The sequence below is a fragment of the Thunnus thynnus genome, chromosome 22 (genome assembly GCF_963924715.1).
Source record: "Thunnus thynnus chromosome 22, fThuThy2.1, whole genome shotgun sequence".
In the NCBI taxonomy this organism is placed as follows: Eukaryota; Metazoa; Chordata; class Actinopteri; order Scombriformes; family Scombridae; genus Thunnus; species Thunnus thynnus.
Window position 1 is genome coordinate 6,503,169 of NC_089538.1, and position 25,320 is coordinate 6,528,488.

The following is a 25,320-nucleotide window of genomic DNA, read 5'->3' on the forward strand; positions in this document are numbered from 1 at the left end:
TGCAGAAACTCTCTCTCAAATATCTGACTCCACAAACACCACAGAGATGTGTTGTGTGTGGTCGTGTGTTTGTACTTTGTTAACTGCAGGCATAGTGAGAATGGAAATATGGCACCTTTGACAAAACAGATCACATCAAAGAACCCTGGCTCAACTGTAACTGAAAGAAAGTATTTATTTGGTTATATTATATTCAGTTCATTCTTCTTGTCACAGAGACACAAAGTACAAATGAAACATGTTCAGCTCTACTGTCTCACACCGGAGTAAACACATTCAGTCCTGGTGTCGTCCCTCTGTCGTCTTGACCTGCTGACCTTGTTCTCCCTTAAAGCAGCGTAATGGAGGTTATCTGCATCTTGGTAGCCCTGGTAATAAAATATAAAACAGTGTTTGTCTCATTATTGATACAGACAAGCATTGAAAAAAGTATCAGCAACTTCTGTTCACTGTCATGCAAATCAATATAAACTTCCTGCAAAAATAACTTCCTTTGTGAAGCTTAAAATGTAATCTAGTACAACAACAACAACAAATTCAGTCTCCCACAGTTACCATTGGAAACTGTTTTACAATCTACAATCAACCTTTACAAGGGTATGTAGCACTTACTGCACTATTTCTAATTGGTTAAAAAATGTTGCTCTTCTTGTATTGTATTATGTTTCCCCTGTGCTCTGTTTTCATTCTGTAAAATATGTTACAGTGACATTAGCGCACTTAAATACCTACCTCTGCATTTGGAGCTGCGGCAGCTGATGGTCTTGCTTGCGAGTCTAGTCATGAAAAAAACAACAAAATTGTTTTTCAAAATTCCTTTTTAACTTAGTTTGATCATTTATACTGAAAGTAATGAAACAGTTCTTCTGATTTATCGGTCACTGAAATGTGACAAACACGAAACTGCAGGGCGAGGCGGCGCTTAAATATAGAAGCCAGATTTGAGTATTTATTAAACTTACATCAGTTTATTTAGGATACTGTTTTCATTTCAGATTCTTATTTAAAAAAATATCGTTCTTGACTGGCTCATTTTTCCAGGATTTTTTGACTATAAATCTGAAGCAGAAGTGAACAATTCAACACTGATGATGTTTGCAGCTGATGAAACATAAAATAAAAAATACACAGTATATTCTCATGGTATGTGCATGTTCTTCAATGTACAAATGAACATGTTAAAATCTACTACTGTTACTAATGTCCACATTACTGCCCTTCAATATCACGTACATTACACACTCCAAATATAAGGAACTGCAGTTTAGCCTACCTGTGCACTGGCAGCTGTTTGTCTTGAACATTGTATATACTGTGTAAGCCAGGAAAACAACCAGGATGGTGGTGAGTGCCAAAGCTCCACTCAAGATATACACCAAGACAAGAGAGTCTTCCTCATCTGCAGATCCAAACATTAGGAGACATTACAGAGTTTTCTTTCTTTGTTCATCAAATTTGGTTATAAGGTTTCCTCCACTACTTAACAAATGAGGCCATCTTTGCTACAAAGTTACTTACGCTCAAAATCCAATGTGGTCCCGTTTCCAAACAGTATCTGTCCACATGAGGCGACAGCACAGTAGTAGGTCCCAGCATGAGAAAGATTCAGACTCTTCATCAGCAAGTTGTAGACACAGGTGTGTGTTTGTGTGTTGCTGTTCCTCTCACACTGATCATTCCTGCCTCCATGTGTGTAAATGACTCCTGGATGAGATTCTTGAGAGTTTTTGAACCAGTAAACACTGTGTTCTCCATCATCACAGGTCCCAGTGTGTACTGTACAGTTCAGAGTCACAGAGCCTCCTGGCTGGATGCTCTCAGATGCCGACTGATGGACCAAAGCTTGGATGTTTGAACCTGAATCCTTTACACCGACAATAATGCTCTCTAAAAATTCATACAAATATGAATAGCCAGCTACGCAGTAGTAAGTAGCCGAGTCTGAAATTTGCACATTTGTGATCTTCAAGTGATTTTTACCAAGGCTAGCTTCCAGTCCTAAGCGTGGATGGTTCTTAAATTCACCTTGAAAATTGCCATTTGTATCATGTTTATAGAGTTTAGATATCAGCTTTGGCTTCTGTCCCAGAGTTTGTTTATACCAGTAAAACATCACTGCAGCATCATCTTTATAGAAACATTCCAAAGTCACATCTTCACCAACATTAGCTGATTCAAAGCGTAAAGATGATGATGTATTCAGAGATGTAATAGCAGCTGAAGAGGAAATGGAGACCAAGCAAATACACAGTTAACTTTACACCATGACAGGGAGCATATTGTAACATACATAATGTGTGACAGAACAAATCAAAAATATTGATATATAAAGGAAACCAAATGTAAAAGATGCAGCTTACCCATTCGCCCCAAGAGCAGACATGTCACATACAAAACAAAAACTGGAGATGTCATTTTGTTTTAACCACCGTGATCATTGGAGAGAATCTTTATACATCCTCTACTTTTCAGAGGAACAAGGCTGTGTTTGATTGGCCAATCAGAAAAGACTCTGTTAAAGTAACATTGATCGCATGTTCAGTGCCTCCCACAGTTTTCATGTTTGGTCTACAAAGGACTGATTCCAAGAGGGCAGAGTTGCGAGTTCAGGTTTTACACATGACTGTGATGATCATATTCCAAAGTTAATGTGGTTGAATATGCATGAATGTACATGAGAAAACTATGGGATCATCTGCTGTATAAATGAAGGAGCCTTCTTACTTTTAGCTTAGTTTTTTCAGTCTTAAGATAAGACTGTATAAAACTGGTTATGGCAACTCTGACCATTAACACTGCATCTTCTTGACCTTTCTCCCATCACTGTTCGGTATTTGCAGACCTGCTGTTTCTTACTGATTTCATAGGACACATATAATATGTGTGTTTTCTCCCTGACACCAAGTTGATAAATTTAAACTTAAAACCTAAAGCGTGTTTTTATTCATTGGTTAGAATCTGTGATGTTACAAAAGACACATTTTAGCAATAATGGAAAGGTTGAAAATAAGATTTAAAATTGACCTCTGACCTCCTTATAGTAGCCTGTTTATAATATTCTTTCTTATGGACATTTTTAGTGATGGTATAGATGAAGTTGTGCTTATTTGTGTTGAGTCGTATTCATAATGTGCTGCAAGACGTGGTAAAATGCCAGTTTGGTTGTGTGAACAGTAAGAAAGTTGATCTCCTTCATTATGCACATTATGCTTCTAATGCTGACAGCTGCAGAAAATATTTCATTAAATATCATGACATACTGTGATATTATATGGCAGCCATATTGCCCACCACTTTAGTATAGCTTCTAATGTAAAAAGTAGTGAAGGAACCACTGGAAATGTTCCTGTATGTTCTGTTCAATGTGACTTTATCCACTACTTCAACTTCTTTAACCAGAAAAACCTCATGTAGTTCGACTTGTGGACCTGCATAAAATGTCAACTTCCTCAAAACATTGCAAAACTGGGAGTCTCCTAAAAAGCAAAGCTTTGGGTCAAGTTTGGGCCGGAGTTTTAGGGAACTGAAATAGTGAAATTGTGCAACAATGGGATGATTGAAACTTTTTGTTTGTTATTTATAGAAGAAGAAAACAGACTGAAATGAAAGCGTCACTCAAAGCACTCTTCTGTAAATACATCTCAGCTGTTGGAATGGAGGTATGTAAAAATCAGTTTTTTTCAGTCATTTGTTTTCTGCACCTTGGACATGATACTTGTTTCACAGTCCTGTGAGATTGGGCTCACTGAGTTGTAAGACGCTGTGAACTCAATGCTACAGGCCACTCTTCCTGTGTTGAAGCTAGGGACTTGTGTTTCCACCAATGGAAACTTATTCTCTGTACTTCACACCACCTTCACCGCAAAAGTGAAAGGTAAACGGTGAGAGCCGGCGAGATAAAATGGTGCAATCTCTGTTGACGTTTCTGGTAGAAGAAGGTATTAATAGAACAAAGGGGATTTTCATGAGCCTGCTTTGTCTAAATCTGCCTCCATATTGTCTCTACGAAGAAGTTTCTCTGTGTGACTGAGGAACACTTTCAGAATGTATTTTATCCAAAAACACTGCAAACACATTTTGCTAAAATGTTTTATTGTCTTTATTTCCATATTATTTACATTTATTTTTGTGAATTGTTGACAAGCAAAGTTCTACTTCACTATTTTTTACTCTTTATTTTAGAGTACACACAAACACTCTCCACATTGTCCTCTCGGCGGTGTCGTTCACTGTTCCTGTTCACACTCAGAGCAGCATAATGGAGATTGTCTGCATCTTGGCTCTGGTAATGACAAATAAACAATAGGAAATAATGACAGAAATATAAGTGGAGCAAATATGATGGTTGTTTCTATAGGAATGAATTTGGCTTTTCGTTATACATTCATTTCACCTACCGCAACGTCAGAGGCTGCAGAACATGTCAGATGAGAAACAGTTCCTGCAAATCAGAATAGAGGAATGATCAAGCCAGGTCAACATGGCAACATTTTGAAAACCTTGATTCTGAAAATCTTACCATGACAGACAGAGCACAGGTTTTTCTTCAACTTGTGCACAATGAAAACCAAGACAAGGAGCACAATAATGAAAACTGCCAATGCCACACTCAGACAATACACCAGGAGAATGGAGTCTTTAGTCGAGCCTCCTAACATGCAATCAAGAGAAGAGATACATCAAATCCCATTTCATATACAAAAGTTCATTCATGACTTTTTCAAAATGGAAAAAACAATGTTATGCAACATCAGCTGCCACCACATACCTGCAATCTTGATTTCTGTTCCATTTCCGAAAACAATCTCCCCACAGGAGGACAGAGCACAGTAGTAGATCCCAGCATCAGAGGAGCTCACAGACTTTATAGAAAGGTTTATAGTGCAGCTTTTTGTGACAGACTCTTCATTGGAGATGTTTTTGTATTGTCCTGCTCTGGGGTATATGACTGCAGGCTGAGACGCACCATGTCTGAACCAGTAGAAGCTCTGCTCCCCTACACATGGTTCAGCGTGTACTGTGCAGCTCAAATTTACAGAGTCTCCTGACTGAAATGGCTGTAATGATGGCTGATGGACAACAGCTTGGATGTTGGACAGTGATGTTTTGACATGAAGGAAAGCTCCTTGTCCAAATTCAATTGCGTTGAATGCTAAAATCCCACAGTAATATGTTGCTGAATCCGACAGGCGAAGGTCTGTGATTCTAAGATGATTGATACTTTCTCCACTTTTTGCAAGAACTTGAAACCTCTCCTTAAACTCGGGGGAGATCTCTGCTTCTGTGATGTGCTTCATCCGTGATGATATGAGCTGAGGTTTACCTCCCAATGTTTGCTGGTACCAGAAGAAAAAATTTACAGAATCTTCCTGACAGAGGCATTGCAAAGTAATATTTCCCCCAACTTTGGCTGTTCTGACACCACTATCCTGAGTTATACTTGAGATCTCGTGAACAGCTGGTACCTGACCTGCATAAGAAACAAAATATATGAATTATACTTTCAAAACCAGAAAATCCCTCAAAATTATATTCCTACAAGTAGAAACAGTGAGAAAAATGTGTAAAATACTCACATAATTGACTGAGAAATACAAGTAGAATGCAAAGTGGCATCATCTCTGAAGCTCTGCAGTCTGTGTGCTGTGTTTTGACGATCGCACCCAACTCTTATAGGAGACGAAGGCTGTTTGTGATTGGCTAAGGTGACTGGTTTGGTCTAGAGTCAGACTTGCGATTTGTTTTCTCCCAAAAGATCAATGTGATCAGGTGACCAGAGGTGTAATTGGTATTGATCAAGTCTGTTTGGTTATATTCTTGTTGCTGTACACTGGAGGACAGCAAGTGTGACAACATGCTTGTATACCATGAAAAGGAAATTCTCTCAAGTCCATTTTTGAATGGAGGCGTGGAGATTGGGTGTTTCACTATATGCAATGTGCTTAGAGGTGATTTATTTCCATTTGGAAAAACATGCTGTATTCTTCAGTCATGACACAGGTTTGTTATTCTATTTCTTAGATTTAGGTGTGTATATATGATTATTTATAGGATTACTAAAAACTATAAACTCAATGTGCTTAAAAACAAAAGCAAAAAAAGTAAAGATCATGCATGACAAAAACACATAACATTACAGTAACATTACATATATAACACATATAAGATAAAACATAAAAAAGGGAGGGAGTGTGTGGGCAGAAGGCAGAAATAAACCAGTTCAAGTAATGTAATCCAGTAAAGTAATTTAAAGTTAATGTTGATAACTTACAGTTAATTACATATGTCTTTACAAGTCGGTGATGCCTCTCAGGTCAGATGTGGCATTTGTCCCAGGACTTAGTCCTTAGTCCTAGTCCCTTGTCCCTAGTCTCTAGTCCTTATCCATTCCCATAACCCTTTATTGGAATGGGACAACACCCACTGACTTGTTCACATCAACATCAGAAGTTGTCTGTTCAGATGAAACCACATGTAAAGACTGAGTGACACCAATGTTTTCGAGGGCCATTGTTTTTGTTCTTCTTTTGGTGTTTTTTAATGGCAGACCGCATTAATTTGATGTTTCATTACTGCCAGTGGTGGAGGAAGTATTCAGATCCTTTACTTGAGTAAAAGTTCCAATACAGCAACGTAAAACGACTCCATTACAAGTAAAAGTTCAGCGTGAAAAATCTTATTTAAATAAAAGTCCATAAGTATTATCAGCAAAGTATAGTTAAAGTATCACAGTAAAAGTGGTGGTTTGGTCCCTCTGACTGATATATTGTTATATATGACATCATTATATTATTATTACTGAAGCATCAGTGTGTAATTAGCATGTTACTGTTGTAGCTGCTGGAGGTGGAGCTAGTTTGAACTACAATATACAGTTAGCTAGTTTAGTCCAGTGGTTCATACAGTGGTTCCACAGTACTTTAGTACTTTCCACCACTGATTACTGCCTTCTGCTGATCAAATAGACCTTATCTATTTGAGACATTATATTATATATAATGGTTATCCCTCAATGCCAAGTGCAGCATTCAAAAATCTCTGTAAGTAGAAAGAGGAAGAAGGTTAAGATAAAAAAAGGGAAGAAATGGAAGAGAGCACCACACTCTGAGATGGCCTCGTTTCCATTCCTATTCTATTACACATAGTTATATGTAGGCATATCACACTCTCTGTTGATGGGTTTTGCAATGTTCCCTCAAAAACACAAACACAAAAAATGTCAACCTCATGTTAGCAATAGAGGAAGAGTCAGGGGATCACCACAGTCAATGGGCTTCATCTTCTGAGGACCATGAATGTTTGTACAACATGTCATGGCCATCCAAAGACCAAGGTGGTGGACCAACTAAGCCAACATTGCCATCCTTAGAGCCAAACTGCTAGCATGATTAAAAACATAACTATACTCATAATGAATGAGTTCCTGTTGTGGAACGTAAACAGCTAACACTGATAACTTTTATTATGCTAGTAACACAACTGTCTGAGATAGCTGGTTTTACTATTTGTAACAGGAGATAAAGTGGACAATTTTATCAGACCTATGACAAATCACATACAGACAGGTGACAAATTAACAGAAAAACTGGTACAGGCCTGAATACTTGACCCCTACAATGAGGGGATCCGGTGGCTCTGCTGTGCTTTGAGGGGCATTTTGCTAGAAAAATGGTTTTCATCCCTCCAGAAGAGTTCCAGAGACTTATAAAATCAATGCCAAGGCTGAGGAACACCATTCTTCAAAAAGATATTCCTTCATTTGGTGTTTTGATGATGGTGGTGGAGAGCGCTGTCTAACATGTCAGTCCAAAATCTCCCATTGGTGTTCAATTGGGTTGAGATCTGGTGACGACGAAGGCCATAGCATATGATTCACATCATTTCCATACTCATCAAACCATTAAATGACCCCTCATGCCCTATGAATTGGGGCAGTTTCATCCTGGCAGAGACTACTCCCATCAGGATAGAAAGGTTTCATCATAGGATAAAGGTGATGACTCAGAACAACTTTGTATTGATTTGCAGTGACCCTTCCCTCTAAGGGAACAAGTGGACCCAAACCATGCCAGCAAAATGCCCCCCAAAGCATAACAGAGCCACCAGATCCCCTCACTGTAGGCGTCAAGCATTCAGGCCTGTACCAGTTTGTCCTTTAACTTGTCACCTGTCTGTGTGTTTTCTAACCATTTCCTAAAACATACCGTAGAGTTTTAGACTGACAAATGTGTTTTTCCTACCCATACATCTGTTGGTTTTTGTTAAATCATTAGTTCATGAAGCTTGGATCTATTTTTGTCAGAATTACATCATTTTGGCATGGTAATTCAGTTGGAAGTTGTTTCAAAATGATGCCCAGGTATACTTTCCAAAGTGCAGGCTTTGGAAAGAGGGTGGTAGTAATTTAAAGTAGCACATGACCTGAAACATACAAAAATCCAGGTACTGTCCTCCAAACATTAGCTGCTACAGAGGGCTGAATGCTGTGTAATGGACTCAGGGTACTTGACTGTAACACGTGGTTAAAAGATTTCACTGCTCATGTACACTTGTGTGTCTATACTGTACAATTGTGTAGGAGCTTGTGTTTCTGTTGGAGTGAGAAAGAAATGGTCTGGTTGTTATCAGATATCTGCATCTGTTCTCACGCCTTAAATACAATTTAGTATTTTTGTCTAATTCCCTCAGCCTCACCCTGAAAGATGTAACAGCACTGTCAACTCATGCAGAAGACCTTTGCCTAGCAGAAGCAGGCTGCTGTGTGTGACTCAAACATGTCTTTTGATCTTTGTGGTAGTACGTACATGCTTTAACAAAGCTGTGGTGAAAGAAGAAGGCTGTTTACTCAGTAGAGATGAGCCATTACTGACCGACACTCTTCTCACTTGAACCCATACTTCCTGAGAAGTGACAGTAGGACGGCCTAATCTTCAATGTTTCTCAGATGAGTCAAAGCTAAACTGAAACAACAAACCATACACCCAACAATGAAGAAATTAAACGGTGCTTTATATTAACATATTTCTTAAAGAAAAGCAAAAAAGGTAGAGATGGATTACTGAGAGTAAATGTTAACTGTGGTTTCAGTGTGTTAAGCATGTAGCTGTTTGCCAAGCACAACTCTGCACTGTATTATGCCTTCAATGTTATTTCAAGGTCATTTGGAGCTAAGTGTTCATTACTGACGTGTTTGTGCTGCACTTCCCAAAAAAGGGTGTTTGGAGGACTCTTTTACTTTAGTTTGGTACTTTGCTTTTTTTTATTTTGGTTCACTTTAAATTTGACTTTCTTCAGTTGATGCTCTTATTATTAGTCAGCTCAGCTTTCATTATACAACCAGCTCCTCCTTTCTTTATTCAAAACAAATACCTTTGACCTGCAGAGTCTCCTTCCTCCACGGGGCCACACAGAGTTGCTGCATGCATGGTTGCAACCTTGACAAGTGTAGACGATGTGAAAGCTACAGTATCATTATGAGCTTATTGTGTGAAATGACTTAGGAGGCAGCTCATAGAACTTGTGTGTATCCTTGTCTAGTCTAATAAATATCATCAAAAATTTGCAAAGCCAATTTTTATTTTGAATGCATGCATTGTTTACATGTTTACATGCCAGCCCTCCTCTTCTTCCTTGCCTTGTTGTTGGCACATTCACTTCTAGGTATGTTATTGCTGCTGTGGAATAGTGTGAAACTGACAGCAGGTTGTGAGTTGCACCACTCTTGTCGTCTTAGCTTTCAATTTTGGTGAGTTACTTGCTAATTTTATAGGACAATTTGGAACAAAATACTATCACAGAATTGTTTTTGTGTGTGGTTTGTGTGTTTTGTACAGTATACTTGACCATTTCACATCAAAACCACAACTGAAGACTCCTTATCACAGATGTATATGCTACTATATGTAATTTTGAGGTGGAGTCCTTTATCCATAAATATTTTTTAAAAAGCCACTCCCTATTGAAGTCCTACAACTTCATCAAACTTTATCTGAACTTTAAATTGGCCACCAAACCATAAACATTATTTTTTTTGGAAACCACTTGAATATTTTGGGAAATCACATTTGAGATTTTATGCTGTTTATGAGACTTTATAACAGGAGTCAGTGGAGGCAGAGAAACCTCACTACTGTTGATCTTTTACATCTCATATCACCATTTTTACGATTCAGTCACAAATTACAAGTTACACATTACTTTGATAATGGCCTTTTGTGGATAAGATGGGTTGAATTTTCTTAATTTGTTTTCTGTAGTCAAGTTGTTTCTCATAACTGTTGAAAATACGTCAGAAACTGTTAGCTGGCTACCAGAGCACCAGCTTGGTCAGCCCATGTTTCTTGTGGCAATATTGGATTTTTTTTCCACTGCACTGTTGGTATTAAGAAGTGAATTCAGGTCAGTTAGAGGCAAATATACTTCCTTTGTACTTCTGCACTATAAAACATTAAGATCAAATACCTTTTTTGTGGCTTGTGTTGCAATCACAAGAATTTTGCTATTTGCATGCTGCAAATGACACTAAGTTAGCAAGTTTGCATTATTATTCTTTCATATGTTTCTCTTAACATTTATAAAGATATATATTTTAAAAATAGGAACAAAAGCCATGTGGTTACAGAGTAGAGAGAAAGCAAAGACAGGCCTCCAGTGACCTTGTCACAGGGCTCCTCCTCCTCCTTACTTTATAACTGGTGTGACAGCTTCAAGTCAGCAGTGTGACTAATGTGGATGGATTGTTATCATTGCTGTTTTGTTTAGATGAAGTTAAAAGTGTGACTTTGTATATTGGTTTTTAACCCAACAGACATTAAAGTGTAAAAATATACATCAGAATCAGCAGTGAAAGAACAGAGGCGTTGTAGTGAAGCGACTGGAACAAACAAACAAGAAACAGCATCACAAATAAAACCACATAGACATCCTGTTAGGAGGGGGGGCAGGGGGAGAGAAGGGGGCGAGAAAACCGCTTAAGTAGAACAGTGTGAGAGCTTGACCAGAGCGGGAATTCAGAAGCGAGACTTTTTTTTCTTTTTCTCATTAGTCATTCGGCTGTTACCGCTTGAAAACAGCTCACTGACTTGATGAGAGTTTGAGAGGAAGAGAGAAACAGCAAACCTTTAAGTTTGAACAAAACATCCACCAAACCATACAAATATGTGATCATAAGTTTTTATCGTCTGAGTATGGCACCACTTTTTATTTCTAAGCATCAAAACAGTGATCAAGTCAAAACAGAATTTAAAGAAAGTTTTGACATATCCATTTGTATCAATCTATTCGCTGCATCCACGGCACCGGAGCATTCTGAATGAAGGGTAAAAGCAAGCTTTTTATGTCAGGCGACCACAACTAAACCTCCAGGCACATCCCTCCATGGGCGGATGGCTACAGCATGTTAAGAGCAAACAGGACACACCTTACAAGTTCTGTCTCTGAAATGTTCAAATGCAGTTCAGCCTCTCTCTGCGGTGAATTCACTCAAAAAAGATATTTGACATCACGTCTTTCCAGTTTTAGCTATCTGGTGGTCACAACAGTCTGTGTGTTGTGTGATCGGTTATATTTATTTTAGGTGGGCTGCTGCTCCCTACTGACAGAGAGCTTAACTGCACTGAACTGCTGATACTGAATTCATCCACAGCCAAAGATGTACAGTAGAAGGCAGCACAGTAAAGTCACACAAACCCATTGTAGCTTATACAGTGCATTAATTGTAAATGTTCTTTTTTAGATATTGTGTATTTATTTATCATTGTATTTTATTGTTCTACAGACCCCCATGAGCTGTGTCCTTAATAAAGTTATTGTAATCAACAAGAAAAATATATTTAAACTATAAATTAGTCATATTTTTTAAATTATATTTTTATTATAAGAATAAACATTTAATGGAGCAGTACAGCATATTCATGATTTAGGATGATCATAAGTATTAAAACCACAAAAGCTGATCTCATGAAGGATGTTGATAATAATTGGAATGACATGAGTCAGAAAGAGAGCAGGGGCAGTGCAGGTTTTGGAAGGTTTGGTTTGATTCAACAGTAAATATCAGTCCAGGTCTGACACTCTCAGTCCAGAGTAAATCATCTCCTTCTCTGTGCTCCTCTGTCTCCTGCCCTTGCGTTGCCTTTTTTTGAAGTCCAGCGCCACGTACTGCAAAGCACCAGATTCCTCATTCTGTTGGAAATAAGAAGACTAAATAATTATCATGGGATGCAAAACTTATTTCAGAGAAATGACATGTGTCAACAGGCATGTCTGGATGATTTTACTAGCCAACCTGACTGCCAGCAGTGTATTCTGGGGCACTTGGCTGGGGGTGCGGCCCTAGAAAAAAAAATCAGATTTTACAGCAATTACCCTCTAGTCATCTGCCATTAAAGGGTTCAGTGTTGGTTCACTATGTCTTTGATGGAAATTAGGTTCAATAAATTGAGTTCACAGTGGAAAGACATGGTGATGTTAAATGAGAAAAATTACATTTTTAATGTTACCACCACAATCTACATGCCATTCACCTCCATTGTATTGGAATAGAAATTGGGTAAACTAGCCTTTTGTCTCTAATAAATATTGGCCATGTATACCTCCAGAATGAATGTGTTTTCTCCTGGCCATATTGCAGAGGATACAGGTTAGGATGATGTTCAAGATGACAGACACAAGCAGAACTGCAACCAGACCATGCACCAAGACAGGCAAAGTGTCATGCTGTTTCCCTGTGAAAATATAAAAGCATAGACTAGAAAAAAAATAGGAAGAAATATGAATGACACACCTGTCCTAATGATACAGGCATATTTTTTCACCCTTAAAGTGTATCAGTCTAGACTGATATCAACAATGCATATTCTAAATAGGTTAACAACATAAGGATAAAATTGAAAAGAATATTTGTTGCTCACCTCCAACATCTAGTCTTGTTCCTTTCCCAAACAGTATCTCTCCGCATGAAGCCAAAGCACAGTAGTACGTCCCAGCGTCCGACAGGCTCACGTTCCTTTTCGATAAACTGTACACACAGCTCTGTGCAGGAGACTCCGACTCAAAGCTCTTCACACACTGAGTGCTGCTGTGTGTGTGGATGTACATGATTCCCAAGTGGGAGTCTCCTGAGTCCTTTTTGTACCAGTAAACGCTGTGTTCTCTGTCACTGGTTCCAGTGTACACTGTGCAGTTCAGAGTCACAGAGCCTCCTGCCTGCACAGAGTCGGAAATCGGCTGCTGGAGAAAAGACAAGTGACGGGACTCTAAAAAATAGAGAAATTTTATTTTAGACAGGGTCACGAAAGAAAAAAGAGACAAAATCTGATGGAAAAAATGTGATGAAAAAATATACCTTTGAACAGATGGTAGAACCTTTCTCCGGTGTGAACTGAAAATCGTTTGTTGTTTTTAAACTGGTTGTGGAAGTTGTTGGAGTCAGGTAAATGTTTGTAGAAAGAGGATATTATTTCAGGTTGTTCCCCTGCAACCTGCTTATACCAACACAGATATTTGGCACCGGAGTCATAGGAACATGGCAAAGTCACATTGTCTCCGAGGTTAGCGTAGAGCAGAGCACCATCTGAAGCACAGATGAAGATAAATTAAAGACCACTGACGGTACAGAAAAGCTTTTCTCAGACCTATAATTCATTTTCAATATGAAAAAGATTGTGCGCAGTGACTTACAGGCTCTAGAGAGAGGAACCAAGAGCACATAGAACTTGAACATCCTTCACTCTCCGGTGTTCCAGTGTAATGGCGTATTCAGCAAAGGGTTTGAAGACAACACCTACACTTTCAACCGCAAAAGGTCTGCACGTAAAACAGGTGGTGCAGATTTGTGGGTGTCAGTGCTTGTACAAAAGGATATGAGAAGCTTTGATTTGACCTCTTATATTGACATTTAGTAGGTTTCTTTCTCATTGTATTTAGATAGAACATTTCCATAGAATCTAAACAATAAACTTCTTGATGCTCAAAACTTGTTACTATATTTCTTTGTACTCGATCCAAAAAAACTGCTTGTTTTTCACACAGCTGCTGTAATTTTCCACTGACTCTAGGTGACCTAAAACAATCTTTCTAGGACATCTTTGGCTGTTTTTGATTGAACTTTTTGTGGTTTAGATGCGCTTTATCAGATGTATGAGGTTTGCCGGGCTTGCTTGAGATGGCCTGTGATTCTGTATCTCTATTGTGCATTTAAATGATGCTTCTCATGACTTATCTCCTTTATTTGAACATTACATTGATTGGCCTGAGGAGGGCGCCAACAACTGCATTATCTTTTCTGGAAGAGATGTTTATTGTTGCCTTGTGGCCAGCAGTCAGCCCCACAGGGTGATTAGAGTGATTCACAGGCAAGGCAAGTTTACTTGTATAGCACCTTTCAACAACAAGGCAATTCAATAGTGCTTTGTGCAAGACATAAAAAGGGCATTAAGAAAACACAAGGCAGTATAAAAAGACACATATAAATAGAATTTTATAAGAGAAAAATTAAATGCAAACTAAAAATGAGCCAAAATTGAATGAAATAGAACTGCTGTAAGAATAGAAATTATACTGCAGTAATGGTGCAGCGCAAGATGTGAATGTATAGTCCCAAATTTTATTTAAGAAAGGAAGTGGCAAACAAAAGAACTGAGAGGTGGAGCAGACCTCATGTTTTCAAGGTAATGGAAGGTCAATTCTGTAATTGTCATAATGTGTGTGTATATATATATATATATATATATATATATATGCACACACACACACACACACACACACACACACACACATATATATATATATATATATATATATATATATATCTCAATCTTTAAGAAAATGCTAAAGACCCAGCTCTTTTGTGAACACTTCCACACTGATGAACTGAAAAAAAAGTATTAGCCTCTATGTACTCTTCTATGCACTGTCCGTTGCCCTATTGGACCTGAACTTGGCTTCATGAATCTGTGTACCTTCGTCTCAATTGATTTCCTATTCTGAGACAAAAGTCAGAAAATGAAAAACAGGGCTTTTTTAAAAGATGGTTTTGTCACTCAGTTCGGAAAAAAATGGATATCAAAGCATTTGCTGACATGAAATAGAATTTATAGAAAAAGGCCCAAAATTCTGTTTTTTCATTTTCCAGTTTAATATTTCTTGATAAGGAACCCTCTTTCTAGGTTAATATTAACCCTAACCCTTCAACATTATTAACAACAGCTACCACATGGACAGTTCAGTTATATGTATATGTGTCCAGTCTATAAATAAGCAAGAATGGCCTGCAAGACAACAGTGGTCTGCCTACAATATGCAGGGTAATCTCCCAACTGTTTCATCAAATTTAACAGCCTACCCGCGCCCATGTAATTTCTCAAACTCTAAACTTTTCCACCTTCAACATAAATTGGCTGCAAAATGATGGCATATCCTCTGTTAATATATCACATCCACTAACCTGTCAACAGTAGCCTAATCCTGTGGCCAAATGAATAATCAAAGCTATACGGCACTTAGGCCTACAACAGCACATATCAAGGACTCTACCCACTTATTATAAAAGTTGATGGCGGCATGTTGTTGAGTTTTCTTCCACTGTTGCACTAATAGAGGTTTGGAATAGGTCTGGCAATGCACAGTCTGTTATTGATTATTTGGTTGAAAATATGCCTTCTGATAAAAGTCTATATATTAACAGAACATAGGCTATGGTTTTGGAAATATTAACTGAGTATAATAAATGTCCTCACATGGCCAGAGATCCCATCAACAACCTACAGTTGCCCTATGATCATAGTTAATTTAGTCTCATCAGACATATCTGCCAAAATGGAAATGTCCACCCCTTAAAAATATCAATACCTGACCATAGAATAATTGGCTATAATGTATCGTAGTTTTTTCTTCACTGTTATGTTTGGATGGAAAGAAAGGAGTGTAGAAGCTCAGTGTAAACTTTATTTAAAACAAAACCCAAACCCTATTACAGGATACTGTCTGTATCCGTCCACCAGGTAGCAGTAATGTACCATAACACAAGTCAGATAACACTAACACTCCCTCCCTGTGTGCTGTACTGTACTGCACAGTCAAATAACTGTCTTCAGGAAGATGTTTGTTTAACTTAACACTCTTATATTTCCTTTCCATTCCTTTTTGTTAGATTATCAGTCTTTTATAATAGTCCTTTGTGCTATTACCTTGTTTCAACTTATAAAAAAAATCTCTCATTTTCAACAGAGAAATACTTTCTTTAGATTTTTTTTCCCTAAACTAACCTTCAGTGCCTTTCGATGTGCTGTAAGAACATTAAACATCGTCTGCTTTTGCTTCGTGGCCTCTCCATCCATTTCTGTGGCACAAGGTGCACACACAGGCAACGCGGTGTGAGGTCGATGTCTGCCTGTGCATCATCTACTTGCTAACTTGCATCTGGTCTTGAATTAACTACTGGAGGAGAGTGGATCCATTTTCTGATATGCATATTTTCTGTTGCATATTTAGATAAATAGCTTACAACTACATGGAAGGAGTCAGAGTTGTTGTTGCATAACCTGTCTTACCTATACTCTTATTTTTGGGTTGTTTTATCAAACCAGTGATGTAAAGAAGATATTTTTTAGAGACAAAATAATTATGTTTGATTAATAAACATGGGGATTGCACCCCTTGGTGCCAACACAGATATACTTGCCCTGACCTGCTGCTAAAATCATAGAAAAAAATACCGACAATGAATGCTTCCGGTTCACCTTTTGATACCAAGGATCATTTAAAATCGCCCCAATTTTGCATTTTATAGCAATGGAAACTGGATTTTTTGTGTTTGACTCACTATATGAAAATCTGTAATAAGGCAACAATACAAAATTCTATTTTCAGGACAAATTTACAAGGAAAACAGATTTCCATTTCCAAACTATTTCCATTTTTAAAATATTGTTACATTACATTGTTTCATTTTCAGATTTTCATTAGGAAATCAACTGAAACAAAGGTACACAGATATTCATGGCACTTATTCGTGTTGTTCTCTCCTGAATAGATCCTCTCTGCTTGTGTATTAATTCTATGTGTATGTGGCTTTGGATGAAAGCATCTGCCAAATTAAATTGTAACATTGTATTTGTAATACCTAAGCAGCAACCTCTGGGACTATAAAATGAAGCCAATGCGGAAGCCAAAGCCTTGGCTGGCTTGTCAGTCCCAGTACAAGATCCAGTACATAACATAATTTCCATAAGTTATGAAAGTTACATGTTTCACTCACCAATTGTTGTCCCTGCTCAGCCTGTAGTTTAGTGTAGTCCATTACAGTAGGGTCGGATAGTCTAGCCTCATCCATGCACGAACGCAAAAAGCTCATAATGAGCCTCAGTTGTCTGAAACTTCGTCTTACGAGTTTCATTCACCACAAACATAAAAAGACACAAATGGCTCATATTTTGGATAAAGTTTTCGGCGAAGTTGATCATTAACTTTGAATCACTGCTTCTGCAGTCCTCACTTCCCGCGGAGTCACCAAGCAGAAATACGGACAGCGCCACTCTGCCATTGCAACCCACACTGTGGTCGGAGGGGGTATTACATCTGTAGTGATAAGAACTACCATAGAGAATGAAATGAAAAAGTTAAGAGAGTTCTGCTATTCCTGCTGCGCTCGCAGATCGGGTCGCGCGCTATGTCCCCAGCGGGGCCCCTAGTGAGCGTGGGCCTCTGCCCCTGTGGTGGCTCCGCTTATAGCAACAACTAAGGTATTTCAATCATCAATCTTCAATTAATGATGTTCATGTCTTCTTCATACATAAGTCTGTAAGACCAGTCACAATAGTGAATACGTATTCTGTTAAATAACAAGTGGTGTAATCATGATTAACTAAGAATGAATTTTTAATGACTTCATCATTTTTGTGGCCCCGCAAATAAAGTGGTGACCTTACATAAATTAATTCAAGCTTTTTCATGTATGATTACCATAAAGTGTGACTGATATTTTGTAATTTTCCATGGTCTTAGCCAGTGGGAGGATGTAGATGTTGAAGAGAAGAGGCCCTAGAATGGACCCTTAGGGAACTCCACATCAGTTTTGTTCAGTCAGATGTGTAATTAGCAATCAGCTCAAAGTAGACCCTTCTTCTTTCTTCTTTCTTCTTCTTCTTCTTCTTCCTTCAAAGAAAAATAAGATATATATATATATATATACATACAGATCCTGTCAGAAATCCTCATATGTGTCAGGAATCACATATGTGTTACATACATTATGGCCAAAGTTGGCAACATTGACCATTTTTGGCTACAATTTTGACTACAATTTAACATATTATATCATTCTAGTTTTTTGGGATGTTCACAAATTTGGATCGATGTGTTGATTCTTTGTATCCGTGTCATATCCACAATGTTTCACGTGTGCTAAAGAAGGTGATTCCAAATCAATATAGTTATGGGAAAATGGTATGTTGGGTGATTTTGGCATGTGACAAAAGTCTTAACTGATTATCTGTAGATGCAGCAACCTCTATAATGATGAACACTACACTTCTAGTAAAGATGCAGTCATCAGCCTATGCCTTTTGAGTCATAATGCTTAGCCAGCAATTGTGAAACCGAGAAACTGATTTCAGTATGAACAAAGGGTTGTTTTTTTTTTCGTTTTTTTTCAGTCTGATGAAGAGGTGTGCTCGAAACATCACCTTGGTGCAATAAATTCTAGTGGATATTGGAGCCCTGCTGTGTGCGAGCTGTTTATTTGTTTTATCACTTTTTTTGCCATGTCACAAATAGAATGTAAAGACACATAACACACCCATCCATGCTCTCTCTCTCTCTCACATACACACACAAATACATGCAGCAGTGAGATAAAAAGCAGAAGTCCTTGTCACATCATCATTTGCTTAATCACCATATGAAGAAATTATAAGTATCTTTATGTATTTAAACAATAACAATGATGTATTTATTGTTTTGACATAATTTGTGTTATGTCAACACAAAAACAGAGAGAGGTTGGGTTTTCATAAAGAGGAACTGTCAGAGAAAGTTTTAGAATCTATCAGCTCCCCAGTGGACCAGCAGGAGGCAGTGTAAACCCAGAACACAACATAATCAAACATGTAGGTTATATTTGCTCTGCCATGACACATCCCAGGCATTTACATCCTCAGACTAGGAAAAAAAAACATGAACCCACATTTCTTGGTATTTTTATCAACAGTGATGTTTGGCACTGATGTAAAAGACTGATTGGAGTATGTCATGTTTCATGATGTGACAGCCTCCCTTGTTCTTGTGTTTAGTAACTTCTGCTTTGAGTCTTGAGTATGAAGCCCATGTGTTGACGCAATGTGTTTTCTCTACTAAATAACACAGAGCAATGAAACACCATCATCTATTTCTTGTACTGAAAGATACAAAGCAAGAGGTTTACCAGTTTGCAGAGTTATATCAGAAGACTGTAATGTATCGACAACAGTCTGCACATTACTAAAAGAGATAAAATGATTCAGTCTAAGTCACAAACTGTGGTTACAAGGATTTAAGACTATAGAGCAGATCATAGGTAGTTCACACAGTTTATTTCTAGGTTGTTCCTTTTTTCATTTTCGAGAGATCATCATCTACAGATAAAGGTCAATAGGTCAAATAAAATTTAGAGCATGACAAGTAAAACTTTATTTATCCCCTTGATGAAATTGTTATTATGGCCAGTGTCCACCAATGTGCTTTATGTGCATAAAAAGGACTTCAACCAATTATGCAATTTCCTTTCATTCCAAAACACAATCAAACCTCAGTGTTTTTTTCTGTTCTGTTTTTCTGTCTGCCAGTTCACCAGCGCAAGAAAGAAGTGAAACAGAAAACATGCAAACATGTTTCCATGATCTTGGTCTTATTCTGTTTGCTACTTCTAGTCCTTCTAGTCTACTTCTAGTTGCTTCAGTAGCTTCTTATCTGGCATTCTGTTTTTTGCTGAGATAACTCAAATGTTGTCTTTTCCTGATCTGAAATGTCTGAATAAACAAGAAATGTCTCTACCTGTTTAGTCATCGGATACGCATACATTTGGATTATTTCACAGATTGAAGTTGCGTGTAAATACCCTTCAACCATTCTCTGATAGTACTGATAATTTCTATCACATAATCAACTGACAAAATTAATTGTGTCTCCATTCTTTATGACGATCCTCAACTGGCACCGGCCGCAGCGCCTCTCTTTTGGCTGCGGCTGTAAAGTCGCTCCAGTGGTCGCTTTCTCCTACACACATATTCGGCTTCATAACACTGCAGTAGCGCCATATCTCTGATTCCAACATCATATCATGAAACTAGTTTTCCTCCAAATACACTGATATTTTTTGTCTGCTTTTCCCTATCGCTTGAGTGAGAAAACAACAAGACAGATAGATTGTTGTGCTCCCTGAGTTCAGAGAACCCCCACACAGTCCTTGAAAGCACCAATACCATGAGGAAATACAAATGAGGAAAAATAGTTTGCAGTCCAAGGCAGATTTCCGCAGTCTTTTGCACCTGAAGAGTGATATTTTAATACAGGGAAGTTTAATGTTATTCATTTATAGGTATCTTCCCACATTAGAAATATAGGAATCAACTTGAAAATTAGTGAAGTCATCCTTTAAGTTGGTAGCTCAATAATACAGACCCCTATTGCATAATTGGGCTGCCAACTTATTAGGCAAGGCCAGACCACATTCTGACTTATTTCAAAACAATGCTGTTTACTTACTCTTTGCCTTTTATGGTCCCAAATGACAAGTAATGTAGTGGAGACCAATTAAATGGTTAGGAACAAATATTAATATATTGTCAAATTACAGTATATTCAGTTCAGTATGCTTTGTTTTATTAGTAACCTTTGATGTTCATACTTGAGTCATAGAAGTAGTTTCAGTAGTGGTTTGGTCAAAGGATACTGTTCTGATGCCAAAAAAATCAACAATTTAACCATAATAGAACATTTAAAAAACAGAGTTCTTAAGAGAAACTAATATGGCTATAACAAATCAACTAAGCCAAATTCAAACAGTAAAAGGAAAGATTGTGAAATAGTAACCCGCAAGATTCTCATGAACTGAAGAGTGTGAACTACTGGAATCATATACATAAAGCTCTATAAATTGCAAACCTCATTTCCTGAGAGTCTCTTTACAGAAACCAGAAACCTAACAGACTGTATTCATATCAAACAACTCTCTTAAAGGTCCTCTCAAACACATTGGTGTAACACTTGGTTGTACTTCATCTTATGAGAAGTCTTTAGGTTGAGGTTTTTGACTTCCTATTATTGACTTCTACACTCAAGCTCATGCTGTGTGTTGTGTCATACGTTACTATAACATGACAGAGACCTCATTAGACCTGCACAAGACAGAGGAACAGGTGAGTGATTTTTTGCATGGGGATGGTCTGCATGTTTGCATAAAGGGGTTAGTACAAGGGGCTAAAAAAAAGGCCGTCTATGTCAGAGTCATTATCTTGCAATGAGACAGATATATCCACTGAGGTCATTTCTTCACTCATAATTTTAAAAAATCATATATCAATCAATATGCACTGAAAGAGGTTAAATGTTGTGACTTGATTATGTGGCTTTAAGGACAGTTTTAAGACAACAAAGCCAGACTTGTTGAATTTATTTTTTATGTATTTGTCTCCTTGGTTTTATTTGGTGTTTTTTTTGCTGAGTTTGCATCAGCAGCACAGTAGTAACCACAAATGGCTGACCGATCAGTCTAGCTAATTTCCTTTTTCACACATGGCTGAAAACAAGAGATAGACTAAATCTTCACTCTGATCTTCATTTAACAGAATAAGCCAAAGTTAATGTATTATGCTTACTGCATACCTTCCCTATTGTAATTCAGCAATTATGTGAGCTTTTGAGTTGACTACTACAGTTTATGTGAAACTCTAGCATGTAGAGATATTTTAATACTGTGCATATTTAGTTACATGTTCAAATTGGACAGGCTTATAGTTATACAAATGCGCCCGAAACGAATTGCAGAGGATGTGGGTAGTGTCACAGATAAGACTGATAAGACTTTCAGTGCCAGCACAAAGGTTGCAAACAAAATGGCAAATGAGAGTCTTATAAATTGACATTATATTTTCCAAAGTTTGTTGAGTCGGATAAAATGTCAGTTTTATTATATAAAATAAAACTGGTGGTCGGTAAAATGTGTGATTGTTATACAGCGTCATTTTATTAAGGTATATTAGGGTAAAATCATGATAAGAAATACATTTTGGGTTGCCAGGTTGCAAAAAAATCATTTTGGCTCGGGAGTTTTCACAGCCTGACAACCCAAACATTTTCCTAATGAAATACATCAATAAATGGTTTATTCACTACAGTTTATAAACAGTTTTATAGTCTTAATTTTAATAGGGAAAACAAAAGGTGCAAACAAACACTCACAGATCATTTCAATGCAGAGGCTGGTTTAGCTGAGAAACAGTACACCCATGTTCCTCTCACTTCTACCAACTTTCTTATTTTAGCTTTCAGCAATGGTGTTTCTGTGTCAGCATTATAACCACAAACACATTTTCATTTCATGAACAACTTAAAACAGTTTTTGCAATGAATTGAAACCATATGAATTGTTATTAAGACTGTATGAACTATACTAAAGAGCTTTCAAGAGCTTTTAAATTAAATAGCCATTACAGGTTTATTGAAAGAGAAATTATCAGTAAGGTCCAAAAGCTAAAATTTCCCTTATAATCTCCATAAATACACATCATAACAATGGACATTTTTAGAAACAATCCTCTTTCTATATTCTTAAGTTTTTTCTTGCTCTTTCAAAACAGATTCTGACACTTGAAATTGTAAATTGCCTGTTAAGTTTGACATGCTCTAATCTCTGTTGTAGATCTCAGCAGTGTGAAGCAAAAGGCTAAATTAAAGGACATCAGCTCAATAGGACCTTTTCCCTGCAAGATGGCCTCCGTTAATACTGACTACTGTCCTCTCATCCAGAAGATGATAAATATCAGCGCTTCTCCATCAAACCAAACAACCAAAACAAGTTCCTTGAGTGTTTTTACCATTTCCCTGCATGGCTTGTTCTCTACCATTGGCATCCTGGAAAACCTCCTCATCCTCGGAGTAGTGGGCTTTCATGTCCGCCGCTCTGTCATCAGCATTTGGATCCTTAACCTCGCAGCCTCTGACCTGCTGGCCACTGCTTCACTGCCCTTCTTCACCCTCTACATGGCCAGTGGTAACACCTGGACATTGGGCACAACCTTCTGCCGCATCCATTCCTCTATTTTCTTTCTCAACATGTTTGTCAGCGGCTTCCTGCTGGCAGCCATTTCTATGGATCGCTGCCTTGTTGTGTTGAGACCCGTCTGGGCCCAGAACTACAGGAACATCCAACTAATAGGGAAGATATGTTGTGGGATTTGGGCCTTGGCTGTGCTCTGCACTATCCCCTTCTACATATTCCGTGACACCATTCCCCTACGCAATAACAAAGTCCTCTGTTACTACAACTATGCTCTACTCCTCCCTAGTGAGCCCTTTGACCTGAAATCTTTATGTAAGCAGCGTGGGAAGAGCTTGGCCTTCATGAAGCTCTTTCTAGCCTTCCTGATTCCTCTTCTAATCATCATCCTCAGCTATGCTGCCGTGAATACCAGCTTGGCACGCAGAGGCTGCCGACGCTCTTTTCGTTTTGTCCGGCTCGTAGTGGCCGTGGTGGTGAGCTTTGTAGTCTGCTGGGCTCCGTACCACTTCTTCAGTGTTATGGAGGTGGTGGCCCCCAGTCGGCATCCTGCACAGACATTTGCAAGCAAAGTCCTCCCAATTTCAGCCACTATTGGCTTCCTTAACAGTGTCCTAAACCCCTTTCTATATGTGTTCAGCTGCCCTGACCTGTGCAATAGGATAAGACATTCTTTAGGCGCGGTGATGGAGAGTGTTCTGGCTGAGGATCTGGCAGAGCTGGCCCGGCGCCGCAGCACCATTCGCACCTCTGTCAGCACAACTGGGGCTGTGTTTAGGCAGAGAAATTCCATTCAAAGCACGAGCCTGAAAACAGAGGAGCAAGAGCAGGGGGAAGATCTGGATAACCCTGCTCAGAACTTAACGTAAACATACCATGAATTCACTAACAGTGAAAGAAATTTTGTTAACTTCAACTGTAAAGAGAACCACCCTTTATTTGAAACAGTCCTGTACAAGAGACGGGGCCTTTTCTTTTATCTTATCATATTTTAGCCAGATACCACTGTTTTCTGATCTGCTCATGTTTGAATTTGCAACTGATGCTGTTTGGTATTAAACTCAAAACTTCGACGGAGTCATTGATATTCACCACTCTGCTCCTCTTCTCTAACAGAAATACAGTTTTCATTCATCTCCTGTTGCCTCCTAATTCCCTTTGCTTCCTTTTTCCATCTTTAGAGTGATAAACCACTGTCAATGACATTTCTTGCACAGCCACCCAGCACCTCAATAGGCATTATCCATATTCCTGGCACACTTTTACTTTGAAACATGAGCAAGGAGTCTTAAGTTTCACTGACAGAACCTTAGCAAAGAATCGACTTGACATTGTTGTACTAATGGAATTAGTGGTGTGGAAATAATTTTATTTAAAATTTTTCATATAAGCACAAGTTATTCCAGCCTTCCTCAATATTTTTTAACCAGCCTTTATAAGTTACTGGCCTTTATTTGTTTGTGCTGGCCATGCCCCCAGCCATTATGACTATTATTTCAATACTGCCTTTTATTACAGAACTAATGGTACTTAAAGTGTCTCATCCATCCATCCAACCAATTGTTATATTCTCCAGAGCATTCAATGGGTTAGTCAGCATTATTGTACAGTATGCACTGAATACTCAAACTAGGGATGTTCTTATAGCTCTTAACCTGAACATTTACTGCTGAACATAAAAAAAAATCAAACACATATAATAGAACATGTGTTTTGTTTATGCTGATGCTTGTTTGTCATGTACATCTTGCTGAATGAGCCATATGATATTGTTTTTCAGTTTCTTTTTTGCTTTGTAAAAAGTGTTTAAACCACAGTATAAGTCACAGATGCATAACATGTTCATTATAATAGATACATTTTGCATTGTGCATATTCTTCAATGTGTATTATTGTACTCATTTAATGCTTTTTAATACTGTGAAGTGACATTTTTAATCCATAATAAACAAAAAGAAAAATCTGACGCTTCAGTATGACACCGCCTTTGCAACAACTTCCTTTATAACCACAGTCATGCTTGTGCTTCCGTAGTGATTCACACCAATTCTATTATTAAAATGATTTCC

General features: G+C 38.0%; 3 protein-coding genes and 1 long non-coding RNA gene across 6 annotated transcripts; 1 reads left to right on the top strand and 3 right to left on the bottom strand.

Moving 5' to 3' along the window:
• LOC137174297 (uncharacterized) lies at positions 1–2,420 on the bottom strand. The gene is made up of 5 exons (XM_067579487.1): positions 2,361–2,420; positions 1,519–2,217; positions 1,274–1,399; positions 733–776; positions 1–368 (listed from the first exon to the last, which is right to left on the bottom strand). Exons 1-5 carry the CDS (start codon positions 2,413–2,415, stop codon positions 249–251), a joined length of 1,044 nt encoding a protein of 347 aa, XP_067435588.1. The 5' UTR covers positions 2,416–2,420; the 3' UTR covers positions 1–248.
• Positions 410–25,320, top strand: LOC137174296 (prostaglandin D2 receptor 2-like). 3 transcript variants are annotated; one of them, XM_067579486.1, is made up of 2 exons: positions 410–597; positions 22,895–25,320. In XM_067579486.1, the coding sequence occupies exon 2, from the start codon at positions 22,963–22,965 to the stop codon at positions 24,118–24,120; it is 1,158 nt and encodes a 385-aa protein (XP_067435587.1). In that variant the 5' UTR covers positions 410–597; positions 22,895–22,962; the 3' UTR covers positions 24,121–25,320. The 3 variants fall into 3 exon arrangements, with proteins under 3 accessions (XP_067435587.1, XP_067435585.1, XP_067435586.1); XM_067579484.1 differs by lacking the exon at positions 410–597 and adding an exon at positions 3,533–3,659; XM_067579485.1 differs by lacking the exon at positions 410–597 and adding an exon at positions 21,125–21,392.
• On the bottom strand, positions 4,079–6,001 carry LOC137174349 (Ig heavy chain Mem5-like). The gene is made up of 5 exons (XM_067579578.1): positions 5,577–6,001; positions 4,769–5,470; positions 4,520–4,651; positions 4,398–4,441; positions 4,079–4,282 (listed from the first exon to the last, which is right to left on the bottom strand). The coding sequence occupies exons 1-5, from the start codon at positions 5,617–5,619 to the stop codon at positions 4,160–4,162; spliced, it is 1,044 nt and encodes a 347-aa protein (XP_067435679.1). The 5' UTR covers positions 5,620–6,001; the 3' UTR covers positions 4,079–4,159.
• LOC137174908 (uncharacterized) lies at positions 13,359–17,625 on the bottom strand. The gene is made up of 3 exons (XR_010925499.1): positions 17,258–17,625; positions 13,681–13,806; positions 13,359–13,573 (listed from the first exon to the last, which is right to left on the bottom strand). It is a non-coding gene; the product is annotated as an uncharacterized lncRNA (long non-coding RNA).

Bases quoted from the DNA above. Each gene is read 5' to 3' on its own strand.
- LOC137174297 (XM_067579487.1), bottom strand. From the start codon at position 2,415: ATGACATCTCCAGTTTTTGTTTTGTATGTGACATGTCTGCTCTTGGGG. The intron at 1,400-1,518 runs GTAAGTAACTTT...TTGGATCTGCAG, and splicing joins GACCACATTGGATTTTGAGC to ATGAGGAAGACTCTCTTGTC. The intron at 369-732 runs GTAGGTATTTAA...TTTTATTACCAG, and splicing joins CCGCAGCTCCAAATGCAGAG to GGCTACCAAGATGCAGATAA.
- LOC137174349 (XM_067579578.1), bottom strand. From the start codon at position 5,619: ATGATGCCACTTTGCATTCTACTTGTATTTCTCAGTCAATTAT. The intron at 5,471-5,576 runs GTGAGTATTTTA...TTTCTTATGCAG, and splicing joins TGTATTTCTCAGTCAATTAT to GTCAGGTACCAGCTGTTCAC. The intron at 4,442-4,519 runs GTAAGATTTTCA...TCTGATTTGCAG, and splicing joins CCTGTGCTCTGTCTGTCATG to GAACTGTTTCTCATCTGACA.
- LOC137174296 (XM_067579486.1), top strand. From the start codon at position 22,963: ATGGCCTCCGTTAATACTGACTACTGTCCTCTCATCCAGAAGATGATA.